This window comes from Aythya marila (assembly GCF_965140915.1).
Source record: "Aythya marila genome assembly, chromosome: 3".
Classification (NCBI taxonomy): domain Eukaryota; kingdom Metazoa; phylum Chordata; class Aves; order Anseriformes; family Anatidae; genus Aythya; species Aythya marila.
The window spans coordinates 28,725,811-28,740,523 of record NC_139044.1 but is presented as its reverse complement, the minus strand read 5'-3'; the positions used below and the strand labels follow the sequence as shown (position 1 = coordinate 28,740,523).

Here is a 14,713-nt window from a genome sequence, read left to right as displayed (position 1 = left end):
GGACTGTAAGTTGATAACAGCAGAAGTAATGAAGCCTGATTGCCAGCAAACTATTCTTGTGGTTAAATACAAAATTTAATTCGATCCCTCAGCCCCCAGCAACTGGGTTACACTTATGAGGGTTCTCCCTAGTGTTGATTCCTTTATGCCTAGCAGTACAATTTCACAGTACAGCTGCATTCTTATTTATCTTACCCTTATTCAGCCTTTATTTTTTTTTTTTTTTTGTTTTATAGAAGTCTAGTTGTCTGAGACTTCTTTTTTACCCCTTAGAAAACCTCAACCAAATTTGACAAATGGGTTAAAAAAAAAAAAGTCGAGTATGTGTGGCACAGAGGAGGGCATGCACGGTTATACATTTCTAATTCTTTTAGAAAATCAGTCCAAAAAAAATCATACTTCTCATATCTTTAGTTGCTGCTTTACTTAGTTTGCCAATTCTAGGATGGAGTAGTGGGAGTTCATCGAACTTCTGCTTGGTTCACCTTAAATGGTATCCATTACACATGCTGAACTGAAGTATTTCTATCAATACATAGACCTAATTCAGTTTCTGTTACATACGTACTATGTAAATCTGCGTATGATGTTCTTCCTTCCCTTGATCATGTATTATGGCATTTCTTTACGTTTGCTTTTACTTTTGAAAAGGATTAATAGCGTAAATATGAGCACTTGCACTCTGAGCTAGCATTACTATAATGAAATTGTACTGTAAGCTAAGCTACTCTTTTGTTATTTAGGCCTACATGGAAAAAATAAAACCAATGGTAAGAGATGGTGTCTATTTCATGTATGAAGCTTTACATGGACCACCAAAGAAGATCTTAGTAGAAGGTGCAAATGCAGCACTGTTGGACATAGATTTTGGTAGGTATAGCCTTAATGAGAAACAGGTTGCTATATATTTATTTTGTGAAAGAATTCAATATAAGCTCTTCTGTGCATAGCTGTTCTAATGGAATAATTGTTTTCTATTCTGGAAGAACAGTTCCATCTATTGTTAGCAAATTATTTACAGGAGAAAGCAATGTTTTTAACTACATACTTTGAAAAAGCTTAAGATTCTCCCAACATCAATCTTTTCAATGACAGGAAGGATTAGGTGATTAAACTTCTCTTCTTAAATAGAGTGTAACTATTACTTCAGCATATATGTTTCACATGGAGTAGTTTGCAGCTGTATAGATCTTGGGAAAACATTTAAGGAAGGTGGAAAGCTTTTTAATACTCCATAGCAGAGAGGCAAAGTATATGGACAAAATACTGACTTTTGAAGAGTCATACTGCATTTTTCAACTCTCTGTTTAACAATGTTTCACTGATTTACAACACAAAGAATGAACCAGGAATCTGGATTGTTACTGAGGTAAGAATGAAAAGGTTATCCCAAACAATTTGAAACTATAAGTGGTAACTAACACTAATTTTGCTAATAAAGTGAGAAGCTTCTTGATAGAAACACCTTTTGTATTGTGAGATTACTGTATTCCTTACCATATTGTAAGGACAGACATTATTCTACCTTTATGTAGGCATAAGCAAACTGTATGACAGACATTATTCTACCTTTATGTAGGCATAAGCAAACTATATGATAGGCAGCTGCATTTTGTGACATTTTTCTTCAGACTCACTAGCATGCAACTGCATCATTTTTCTTTTTACAAAGATGCTTATGCCTGAGATAAAAGCCTGTAAGTAATACTGTCAAATGAATATGAAATTGGCATGGGCTCTGTGTTCAGCTGATTGGAGTTCTGATACTGGGCACTTTCAAACAAAACAAGCGTGAAAATCTTTTTTACTTTAAGAGGAAGATTTATCTAAGAATATCCCTTGTAAATGTAAGCACAGTTTTCCCATGATAATCTGAATGCTGGAAGAAAGTTTTAGCAAGTCAGAAGAAAGAAGTCTTTGAATAGGCTTTTACAGGGAAGTGTTTGATACAAAACTGGTATTTGCAATAAACTCTAGGGTTTGGATGTTGTTTTTTTCAGTATTAAGAATTTTGGTTTTCATATAAGCACAGGAAATGCAGATTGTGTCTGAAAATCATCAGGTATGTCTGTAATATTGACAGATCTCTGTGTCACTTAGATTTTTTTTTTTTTCCTGCCCGTGCTGTGAGAAACAGATTGATAGGAGAATCTCTGTTCTCCTTTAGGTAGATACTGTCAGCTGGTTGGACACTTAGGTGACAACGGCAAGTCCTGCTCAAAAGATTTGACGATACCAAATTTGATTCAGTGTTCTGAAAGAGGCTATTTTCTGTGCCTTGTTGCACAGATACATATAGCTTCTGGTCTGATACAGAAGTAAATTTTATTAGTGTGTGTGTGTCTGTGGGCACTGAAGTTGGTTAAGTCTTGCATTCCGTGTTGCTTCTCTGGAGCGTGTAGTGAGGCTTCCACACATCTCCCTGACTGTGCATCTAGTTTTCTGTCTTTTTAAATAGTGAATGAGGGTAAACCACTGTCAGTTCACCTTGCGGGGAGCTGAGAATAAGAAAGAGCTATCTCATTGACTGCATTTGTGACATCCCTTAGCTATACTACCTGCTACTAAAGAGAACCTCAGCTGTGCTGTGTCAAAAAAAGTTGAAGACTTAATTAGTGCTTGCAAATAGCACTTACATATGTAACATGTTACACAGGTAAACCTGTGTCTTTCTCTAGAGATTTGAGTTAAGCAAAAAAGCCACAGATAACTTCGCCAAGTCTGCAAAGCCTCACTTAATGGTCTTTAACTGCTTCCATTTTCTGTACTGCTGTATTTTTGCCTTGGCTGTAGCTTTTTTACCGTTCTCTTGACTCTTAGACCAAAAAATAAAAATATGAAGCACAAGGTAGAAAACTTTCACTTGTAGTTACTGTGTGGCTGAAACATTTGTTCATGATTCAAATCAACTAAAGATTAGCATACTGTTTCATCTTCCAACGTTTAACAAAAAAAAAAAAGTGGTGCAAAACTGAAGATTTTACAGGAAGTTTAGCTATCTTTGATGTCCAGGCTGCTCTTTAAGTGACAGCTGAGTATTTAACCAGAGGCAAACTCTCATCATTAGTGAACTGGGTTATATTGTAGGAGTTGTGCCATGCTTTTTTTGTTTGGTTTGTATTTTTTTTCACGTGTCTTTTGTTAATTTTTTTGAATGTTAGTTGTGGCAATCAATTTTTTCAAGTAATTTGGTAAGCAAAATTCTACATTTTCCAAACTTCTACACTTACATTTCTTTGTGATTTCTTACTGTTATATCATATTGACCAGTTTGTACAACTCATTACTTTTCCTTCGAAAATAGAAAATGGTAAATCCATATTTTCTAATTTCCTAATATAATTTCCTTAAGGGTGTCCTTCCAAATTCTTATATTGTTCTGTCAGTGAATGTATTTTGTATAATATGAGGTATGGTTTCCTGGTGTCTCATTCCAATTCTTGACTGGTATGGTCATTTGGAATTGTTAGGTCATCAAATTTTGCAGGTGAAGTGGTAAGATTTCTATTGTTTTAGTAAAGAAGGGGATCAGACATTGTATGTAAGATCTAGGAGCTTATTAAATCTGTGACCTCAAAATACAATTATTGTGTAGTTGGTTTTGGTTTTTAGTGTTATAAAATCTAGGTAAGTGCAATTTAGTAGTGATCCTTACCAGGTTAGATTTTTTTTAGTAGTTTTAAAAACTGTTTTTAAAAAGTGATTTTAACGCATCCCCTCCCCCCATTTTATTTCTAAATAGGCACATATCCTTTCGTGACTTCATCGAACTGCACAGTTGGTGGTGTTTGCACGGGTCTGGGCATGCCACCACAGAACGTCGGGGAAGTGTATGGAGTTGTGAAAGCATACACAACTAGAGTTGGAATCGGTGCCTTTCCTACAGAACAAAATAATGTGAGCACTAACTGCCCTAGACGTGATCTGTAACTGGGTGAAATAACTCAGTGTGTGTCTTACGTTAAATCAGTATTGCTGGTTAAGTGTGAATAGAAGACAATGTGTTAGGATATTTCATCCCTCCAGTTCTATTATTTGTTTATTCCTGCTGATTGTTATTGTGGCTAGGATTCCTGCATGTGTCTTCACCAGCAAGTAAAGTGATTTCCATGTTGTTTGTGGTAGAATATTAAGAATAGTCTGAATTGCAAAGAACTCTAACATATCTTTGTTCAGTTTCTGGACATGGCAGAAAGTGTTCAGAGCTGTTTTTTGAGAACATTAATGAAGGAGTCCAAAGTCTGTAAAGTTTTTTCACTTGGAGGGTGGTGAGTCACAGGAACATGTTGCCCAGAGAAGCTGTGGATGCCCCATCCCTGGAGGTGTTCAAGGCCAGGCTGGATGGGGCTTTGGGCAGCCTGGTCTGGTGGGAGGTGTCCGTGCCCATGGCAGGGGTTGGAATTGGGTGATCCGTAAGGTCCCTTCCAACCAAAACTATACAATGATTCTGTCATTCTAAACTGAGTTTACAGGACTGCCAAATCTGATCGTCAGCTTCTCAGCTATTCTTGTGGAATAGAAGGCTAAAGCAGGAACAAATTTTCAGAGACTTGCTCAGATAGCATTCTCTTGAACTAGAAATAGAACTTTTTCTGTTTTCATCTCTATATACAATGTTGTAAAAAAAAAAAAAAAAAAAATAGGGGGAAGAAGTTTTAAGGTACTTCACAGTATTGTAAAATGGTGTTAAAATACATGATGTATACTTACTGCAAATGGAAAAAGGCTCACGTAATAGTACTACTCTTTGCTAGGAAACTGGAGAATTGCTGCAAATACGAGGTAAAGAGTATGGTGTTACCACTGGTAGAAAGAGAAGATGTGGCTGGCTGGACCTTGTGCTGCTCCGATATGCCTATATGATTAATGGATTTACTGCGTAAGTTTTCTCAGCTTTGTTGGCAACTTGACATAAAATCATGATACGCTACAGATTAAATTGTACATGTGGTAGTAAGCAACAGACTGTTAGTACTGATTTATTGTTTTGATATTTTCATAAATTAATTATCCCTTTTCTTGGAAGTTAGTTTTTATATATGTCTTCATATCCTTTTTTTTCCTATTATATTGTAGAAATGCTTACATCTCATAGTATTTGATGCTTCAAGCTGTGTTATTCTCTTTGCCATCCCACCAAACCAAATCAAATGCATCACAAGGGCCTTAAAACATATTATAGTTTGTGGGGTTCGTGGTTTATTTTCAAAGAAAGAGAAATGGAACCTATTGGTATCTTTAGCAGTATGTGTAAGTGTAGAAAACATGTATACAACTTGGGATTTTCATTAAAATGAAAAATGGGGATGTGAAACAAAATTGGTATGAAATTCTAGTAGATCAACTTGTTTAAACACGTCCTTTACTTAAATTGTCTTGCTTTTTTTGTCCCTTGTGCTTTGTATTTAAAATAATACGCTTTGGTTATGAAACTGGATATTTACAGAGCCAGTACTTCCTTATTTTGTTGTCTTCACTATAAGGACAGAAACATTTGGCAAAGGACAAGAACAGACAGCAACAGGCATTGTGCTGTGTAACCATGTCAAATGAATGGGCATAAAGTATCTTGGCAGCACTCTGTCCAGTTAGAATTCTACCACTTAAAACTGTAGACCAATTATTTTAATTGAAGAATACTTGTTATTTGAATTTTGCCCTTTTCTAGTATTAGATCTAAGCACGCAACAAAAAAGCTGTTTTTTTTTTAAAGTCACAAAATAAATGGAATAGTGTCAGAGGCCATTTTGCTAAGGAAAGATGATTAATTGTAGTGTATGCAAAGTGCAGAATCCATTTTTTCCTGTATCTTTAAAATATGATCAAAGTTGAGAGTTGTTAAAAACATGTTTAAACGGAGTAATGTTTCTTTATAGATTGGCTCTTACCAAATTGGATATCTTGGATATATTTTCAGAAATCAAAGTTGGTGTTGCATACAAACTAGATGGTGAAATCATACCTCATTTTCCTGGTAAGACTACTTATTTTACACTTCACCAAAATTTAAAATTGTTATCTGATATGAGAATAAGTCAAATGCATTTAAGTAAAATGTATGACAGTAATTTGTCACTTCACCACCAAGCCATTAATGTCTTCTGAGATGCACTCTGTGCCACACCTGTACCGGTGTCATTTGTTTACTAGAAAGCTGCAAAATGCTATCTAAAGCTTGACTCCTTAAATGTAAATGTTATCTGCTTTATCCCATTATTTTAATACAGCCTGCATTACCTTCAAGCTAAATCCAAAGCTCTCGTTTTGTACTGTAGATCCAGTGTCTGATTCTCAGTACTCTGTTCATCTCATTTTCTAGCAGGACAAGTCTTCATTTAGGTGTGCAGTAAACCAGATGAGGAAACTGTGTTTGAAAAGCCAGACTTCTCTGTGTGTGTTATTTTTCTAACAATTCAGTTCCCTTTAATGGATCACAGAGCAGCCAAAACCTAGGCACACCTGCACCATGGAAAAGAGAGGGGAGAAGGTGCAAGGAGGAAATGAGCAGTTGTCATAGGAGAAAACAAGACTACCTTCTAATGCAGGACCAACATACACCAGCTTAGCATGATGGAAACTATAGCTCCTCTCTAAGCAGGACAGTGCTCAAAATGTATCTGGCAGTTGAAGTATTCAAAGTACCATTTTCATTGGTAACACATCTTTTTCAGTTTGTTGTAGAGATACTCCAAGAAAAAGAACATCAATGAGTACTAAGGATTGGTTTTTCTGATGTGCGCGTAGACGTGTTTTCATTACTACATCAGGGTTTGAGGCTGGTCACAGGTTATAATGTTTTATATGATAGCATCAGCAGAGAATTTTTTTGCAGGTGATACCAAATGTAGTAATCAAATGCAACTCACATCAGGGTTTATGGAAGATTCAGATGTGCCTCACAAAGGTATAAGTGTGATCTGTCAGTAGTCCTTGAAATTAACATGTCTACTGGGGAAAATTTGCAACTCTTTTTCCATGTGCTCAGAAATTCTCTAATTGGTTAGCCCTCCAGTATCTTTGAGCTAACGTGTCAGCTACAGTGTGAATGCATATTGAGCATTGTGGCATGAACTGTTATTCAGGAAGTTTACTGCACATCTTACACTAAACCAGGGAATGCTTTTCTATTTGTAAAACTCAAGTATTGCTTGATTGATATCCTTTTCAGAATAGTAAGGACATCTGTACACTTTAAATACCCTTTGAATGTAATGGACAATGCATGTTTGAACTGAGGACTACTCCGCAAGTACTTCGGTGGTAGCACTGTCATCTAACCTGAGGGTTACTTGTTATTCCTGCCCCGTCATTTAAAAAAAAAAAAAAAAAAAAGCAAAATGAAACTTTCTTTACCTTTTGTTCTGCAGGTTCTCAGAGAGGGGTTTATTTCTTACCTTGCCACTTTAACTATTTGAATTTAATTTAGAAGAATTCTAGACTGGGAACCTTTTCACTGGCAGGCTATTTATCTCTCTGTTCATCCCTACCTCCCACTTTCTTGGAGATGTTATTGACTTACCCTTCTTGTGAAATAACTGTCTCTAAATTAGAAGCACACAGAGTACCCAGCATCTCAGGAAAATCATGCTATATTTCATATATTGTTCCTTTTTCCTGCTGCATCTGAGAATCATAGGAATCTTGCTCAGTTCTTCAGCTTAGTTTTCTGTGGACACGTCCTAATCTGGTAAGAAAGAACTAAACATGCTTTGTAAATTTACGGCTCACCTCAGGTGGTAACACTGAGGCTCTAGTCTTTTGCTTTGGAGCTGGCCACTTCATTCCCATGAGCTTATGGAAGAAAGATGGAAGTTCCTACCATCTCAAAGATCATCCAGATTAAGAGCAATGTGAAAGCCATAGTCTAGTCCTGCTCGTGTACAAGGCATTGGTTGATCTCGGCACAGATACAACCTCTTGTTCTGGTTGCAAGAGTGTTTCTCAGAAACTTTACTTCATGTCTGCTTCTTTTCTTTTCCTTGTGCTCTTTTCCTGGGCATTTACTGTTGATTACAGAGCCAGGACACTGAAGTAGATGGATCTTTGGTTTGACCTATGTAACTGTTTGGTTTCTGGAAGTCTTGTAAGCTGAGATCCCAAATTCCAGCTATTCTTTTTGTGTTGGGAGTAATATCACACCACTCTTTCTCTAAATTCTAGTACCAGACTACCAGATGTCATTATATCTGTGCTCTCCATTATCCAATTCAGCTGTTAATAAGCAATGTTTCAGAGAGCCTGAAAGATAAATCCCCTCAGGGAAGAGATCAGAGAAATCTAGATGGTTACTGTATCTGTTCCTGCACTGAGCTCACTTCATGTCTTATCTTTACCACACATCTTCTGTTAACACACCTGCTGGAGCAAGATGAGAGAATCACGTGAAACATCAAATTTATCACGTCTTTTTCTTCATGTCTTTTGGGGAAGTAAGGAATTGAACAAAGAGTAATGGAAGTCTGTAGGCAAGGTTAGACTACTCAGTTCTAAGTGCTTTCAGCTTTCTCCCAGTTATCATCATCAGAGGGCAAACTGTCTGTAGACTTTCAAGGTTAGGTGTTTGGTCACTCTTTGTTCCTTAGAGGAAGACTGACATCTTATTCTGGATCATCTGCAATGCCTGGAAGTTAGTTTGTGGTTTTGCACTCTGAATATAGCTATCTTACAATTTACCTGGTCAGCAGACAGCAGCTCAATTGTTACTACTCGTGACATAAAAGAAAGTGCTTGTTCTTGGCTTCTGCAACCCAACATCCTTAGTATTCCTGCCTGCTTGTCAGGGCTGACCATATTGCAGCAAGTATTGATTCAGAATCATTTGCCTTAACCTTTAAACACCTTGGTCCAAAAATTGTGCACTTCTTCACTATTGGCTCCAAAGTCAGTAGAATATAGCCCTCTTCCACCCGTACTCAAAATGCCTAGCTCATAAATGCTGTGTTTACAACATCCCTACTGTTGAGCTCTTACCTGCACCAGGACAAATAGTTTGATGTGCTGAGCCTGAGCTTGTTGGCTAAGCACACGCTCGGGAGGATTAGCTATGATTCTCTATGTGCACCTTCATTGTGCCTTTTGTACCTCAAACACCCTCCCAGGTGGACTGGATGTCTTCTGTCTTTGCAGTAGTGACTTGATCAGGTATCTGAGACATGGAGCCTACGTAACAGTAATTACAGTGCTGTTGGTAAAACACTGTTGTCTTCAGGAAGGCGAGAATGCCCAGTAGCCTCCATTTCTTGTTGATACATTTTTCCTGTCTGTGGGTTTAAGGCTTTTGTTTTGCTGCCCAATGTCATTCCAAGATTAATGTTCAGAAAATTAATGGAATGATTCGATTCCAGAACAATGTATTTTTCCAGTGCTTGAGATCATCACAGGATTCAGAATTGATGGACATCATTATAGCAGGTTATTAAATAAAGGGCAAAATGGAAACGAGTCATTGCTTCTATTCTGAGAAGTAACTGGAACAGCTACTGTTCGTACATCACGTGTCACTCCACCTTCAGGTCACAGAGCTGACCTGGTAGACAAAATCTGACACTGTTGACTGTCATGGTAGACACAAAAAAGCTGTCTTTAATACAGGATGATACTCATTCTATGTCTGATCAAGGTAAATGCTTCAGGCTCTGCTGTAGGAAGAAGGTTGGTAATATATACCTTGTTGGCAAACTGCCTTCCTTGCAGTATTCTGTAGTTGAGGCCCTTAAGAGCTTAGCTGGCTGCAGACAGACAGAAGCCTGATGTAGAGTTTTGGGGCAAAGGCTCTGTGGGCATGACAGTTTTATGTATAAACAGTACATGCTATGTGCTCTTGACATGCTATGACTCTGTTTAATAAAAAGAACACTCCTATGCAATGGTAAAATGTATTTTAACTGTCTAGTACTTACCAGCGTTACATAATTTTGTTTTCACATCATCCAAATTCCTTCACAAAGGGGGGGTTGGATCTTTGTATTTGTACAGCAAGAAGAATCAACGTTGTAAAGAATTAAACTTTCTGAAGAGTACTCACAGTCACACAGATATGTTTTGCTTAAACCACAAACTGTACAAGAATTCCTAAAGTCTAAGTCCTGATAGTTGCTTGGGCTTATTTTCTCCACTTATATTAAGAAAAAGGTACAAGTTAGCACCTCTGGTGCTGGTATTGTCTTCTGAGAAGGTCTCTTCGTATAAGAAAAAAAAACAAAAAGCTTATAGCTGTGTTTAGTGGTAGAAAATACATAAACTTTGTGGATATATCGTGTTTCTGTTTGATTTTCAGCCAACCAGGAAGTCTTAAATAAAGTAGAGGTTCGGTATGAGACACTCCCAGGATGGGGTACAGACATATCAAATGCAAGGACATTCGATGAGCTGCCTGTAAATGCACAAAACTATGTTCGCTTTATAGAAAGGGAGTTGGGTGTTCCTGGTAAGTAAAGCAGATTTATTTTTTTTTTCAGCTACATAAAACTTCTCTCTCATGCACTCTGCCTTGAACATGCAAAATATCAAAAATTGGTTTGTATCTACAGTTAGTCTGATGTACCTGATGATACTTATAATTACCATTTTACTTCTTATTTATCGATTTGGCTGTTGAATTATTTTAATATGCATCCTTTCCTTGGCTTACACTGTAGCTCTTTTTCAACTGAGACTTTTAGAGATTGCTTAAGAAGCTGTTTTTTAGGTTGGGTGTAGTAGGGGTTTAGTTCTGCTGCCATTAAAAAAGTCAGTGAGACCACTGGTATGCTTATGTGATGTTAAATATAAAAAAAAAAAAGGGTCCTAAGCTAACAATTGCTCATTGTTCTTAAGTTTCCTAATTAAGTTTCCTAATAAACCTGGTCTTGTGATCCATCCAAAGCTGGGAGAATGAGATGAGGCAGACCTTTACTTCTTTGTCAGTTTCTGTGTCTTTTTTTTCCTATGATGTCAATGTTGTTGTGTTTTTGTTTTTTTTAATAATGTGAGCCTGAAGACTGACTGTTTTAAGTTACCTGTGAATTCTTTCTTTAAGAAGAGTAGACAAAATTATCGTTTCTTAACCTACTAATAGTATAATATTTTTCTTCATAGACTATAGTGTTTATTTTCTTAAGTATTTAAGATCCTGAGTTTGTATCTTACCTTAAGATAAAGTCTGATCTTGCTTTGTATTACGTATAATACGAGTTTGCTTTTCTCTCCTGCAGTTAAATGGATTGGAGTAGGGAAATCCAGGGAATCAATGATCCAGCTGTTTTAAAGATTTCAGATGCATGGAAGAAAGCACACTCCTCAAAAGACTGCTCATTCTTAAATGCATTGGTAGCCCGCAAAGCAAAGATGTTGGAAAGATAGATTTTTTTTTTTTTTTTTTTTGCATGGAAAGAAATGCTAGAGTTGATGCCCCTAAATCAATTGCTATTCCTGAAAGAGACTTTAACATGAAACCGTGTCTGTTCTTACTCAGCTACAAATTCAAGGACATTTGTTGTCATTTGTTGTTCAAGGTGCCATCAGATTTTTTTTTCTATACCTAATATTTACTTCGTAATGTAATTCCTGTTTGAAAATCTAAGGTGTCATTACTTTCATGACTGTTTGTCTTTTGTTATCCTCTCTCTGCTTTTGGCGGTGTTACTTCCCTGAAATTTTAGACAGTAAAATAATGCAGTTTTGCACAGATAGTTTTACATCCTCATTATTTGTATTCCTAAAGCTGTTGTATTCCTTATGGCTGCTCTTGTGAGTGATTAAAGAGAGGGATTCTGATTTTGTAATGCTATAAATGCTGTCTAAATTATTGTGTGATCTGTTTTTTTTAAAAAAAAAAAAAAAAAAGTGTGATGCCAAGCTGTTAAGAATGTCCAGCTTTTTTTTTTAGCTGTATAGCACAGGAAACTTACTCTTTGTAACTCACAGAGGACACTCAAATGTTTACTGCAAAGTGTGCCCAGAAAGTTAGAAAATTGATATTGTAAAAAGTTCATTTGCGATTATTAAAGAACAGTTTTGATATTGAGTTAAATGTTTTATAACGTTACTTCTTTTTTTAATTATTTTTTAATTTTAAAATCCCTGTACTTCTCTACTTCCAAAGTGCATGGTTCAGGAAACTGTTACATACTTATAGTTAGGCTGTTGTAGTTTCAGCAAACTAAGCTTTTATTTGTGAGAAGTCTAACGTGTTGATGCCCTTTTAAATTCCTTTTTACAAAACCTATAGAAGATCTTTCTCTGGAGAGCTAACAAAGCACAAACAATTTTGTCATTATAAATTGAAGATGCTTTAGAAATAACAAAGAATATTCCATGTATTTGCCTTAGATGTAGGGAAAACAAATATTTGCCTTATGACATTGACATATTTTGGTTTATTAGTGTTGTAAAACAATCTAGAATGATTTTCATTTATAACCGCTATGATTTAATACAAAAAAAAATCTGATTTTTTGGCAATAACCCATGATTACATATTCCTATTCCAGATTTTTTGACAATGACTTTGTTTCTATACATTATATTGTGGTACTCATGTGCTTCTTTTTCACTCCAAATAAAATTTACTTTTCCTAAAACCAAGTTTGTGTCAGGGTGAGGCAGGGCAGTTCAGTAGATTTCAGCTGTGCAGGTGAATGTAAGAAACTTTTAATGTAAAATAAAAGCTATCGGGCCTTCCATGTTATGTCTTAGATAACCACACATTGTCTGAAGTTGGGTAGATTTATTGGATTATTTCTGCTTCTGTGGTGGTCAGCACAATGCTTATATTTTCAGGTGGCATCAAATAGGATTCTTTATCACAAGGGGAGGAACAGGAGCATTGGGCAAAATTACTGACATGTAGGGAGTGTTTTACTGTTAAATTGTTTGCATGTGACAGAGCAGTTAGCAGGGTGGGTACTTTACTGGCCTGATGTGGAAAGAGGAGGATAACAAACTCTGGAAAATTAACAGGTATGTTGAGAGACCCTTGAATTAGCACTGCATGCAAGCATCGTTCTCAGTAGTTTAAAACAAAAACACAACAAACCACCACCAACAAAAGACCAACTTCATACTTTTTTTTTTCTGGAAGGGGAGAGGATAGGGACCTAGGGACCTAGTTTTGCTCTCAGCCTCATTGTTTAGGAGAAAACCATCACATTTGTCCCTAGCTAAAGCGAATCATAAATTTGAAATATGTGATGAGAAAGAAGGGTGGTGAGAGAAGAACTGTTACGTATAACTTACAAAGTTCATTTAGAATGTATTAAAAAAAAAAAACAAACAACAACAACAACAAAAAAAAACACAGTATTTTCTAGGAGATGGAATAAATCATGAAGTGTGAACCATAGGTAATAATTACAAAGTGTTCTTGTCTTCTATGTAGCTGTAGGAGGAGCTGTCAGTGAAACTACCAGCCCAAGGAATGGGGGCATCATTGGCTCAAGGAGCAGGTAAAATGAGGGAATGCTTTGCTTCTGCAGCAAGTAAATAAAAGAGGGCTTACTTGTTAACTGTCTCACTTCTGGTAAGCAGAAACTTTAAAGTTAAGGCCTGTTTCAATTTTCATACCTTTGTAACTCCATTGTATGAACTACCCTTGTTTTGAGGAATTCATATTCCCAGGTGCGAGAGGGTTTCTAAGCAATATAGCTATGTCCTAAAATTATATGAAGTATTTCTGGAGTTAAAGAAACAAAACAATTGTCTTGGATGCGAGAGTGATTTATGCTCCCCTTCTAAGTTCAGCTGAGATTTCTCTTTCATTCACATGCAGGCCTGGAAGGTTGAAAGCATGCTATGACCAGTACTTGTCCAGACAGTATGTGGTCCAGGATCTGTTGTTGGTGTGCATTTATTCTCATGACCTGAAACACAGAATTTTTCTCTTTAAGTTTTGGATGGAACTTGGTATCTGTAAAGCTTATTAGGTTGTCTCTGAATGCCTGTTTTGTGTAAGTTTGCTTATGAGTTAACTCTTGGATTGTTGCACAGCTGCTCTCCTAATGTCAAAAAAAAAAAAAAATAAGGTTATAGAATGGCTAAACCTGGCCTATTTTTTGCCTTTTTTTCTTCCAAATGCTATTTTTCTACCCCTTCTTTCATTTGTACATGTGGGAAAAGAAGTCTTTTGGTCAAGCTGAGATAAATGTCTGGTCACAGCCTGAATGCTGTGGAAACAAGAGCTAAAAGGTAGGAATATTTTCAAGCACTGTATGGTTTGCTCTTGAAGCCATGTTTTGTTCAACAACAGAAGCAAGGGGAGAGCCATTTCATGAAAGAAAAAGAAGAGCAGCCCAGTGCTGTACCAACAGCAGGGTGTTTACTGGTGGCAATGTTTAAGTGGCTCTGAAGGTTTTTATAGTTTCTTTTCAAGCCAAAATACACTGCTTTGCTTCCCCCCAGCACTTCCTGTTTGTGAAGTCAAGAGCCCTTTGGCCTCAAAGGAATTGCCCCAGTCCCCAGCAATAGGCTTTCAATTGTCTATCACAGGCTATATGAGTGAACTGTAATAAAAGACAACCTCTGTCCTTAAGCTTGCCATTGAAAAAAAGTAAGTCTGTATTTTTCAGGCCGTTCCTGTATACTCCTTTCCTCTATGAAGTCTCTTCTGTTGTTAGTGTGTAAGGGGATAGGACAGTAGTGTAGGATAGTAACTGATTCTCAACCAAACGCCCCTCCTGCTAAGGGGATGCTTTCAGGAGAGGCAGACTTAGTAGACTTGACAAGGTGTCTGACAGAA

General features: G+C 36.8%; 1 protein-coding gene across 2 annotated transcripts in view; it reads left to right on the top strand.

Annotated features, from left to right (window-relative positions):
* Positions 1–14,338, top strand: part of ADSS2 (adenylosuccinate synthase 2) — a 37,170-nt gene extending 22,832 nt beyond the window's left edge. Inside the window, exons 8-13 of one of the 2 annotated variants that reach the window (XM_082756413.1) lie at positions 744–870; positions 3,743–3,897; positions 4,755–4,879; positions 5,877–5,974; positions 10,277–10,426; positions 11,193–14,338. In XM_082756413.1, coding sequence (XP_082612539.1) covers positions 744–870; positions 3,743–3,897; positions 4,755–4,879; positions 5,877–5,974; positions 10,277–10,426; positions 11,193–11,245 — 708 coding nt within the window. In that variant the 3' untranslated portion in view covers positions 11,246–14,338. Of the gene's footprint in view, positions 1–743; positions 871–3,742; positions 3,898–4,754; positions 4,880–5,876; positions 5,975–10,276; positions 10,427–11,192 lie in introns of those variants that run through there. The other variant, XM_082756414.1, reaches the window with a different exon arrangement.
* The last annotated feature ends 375 nt before the right edge of the window (positions 14,339–14,713 follow it).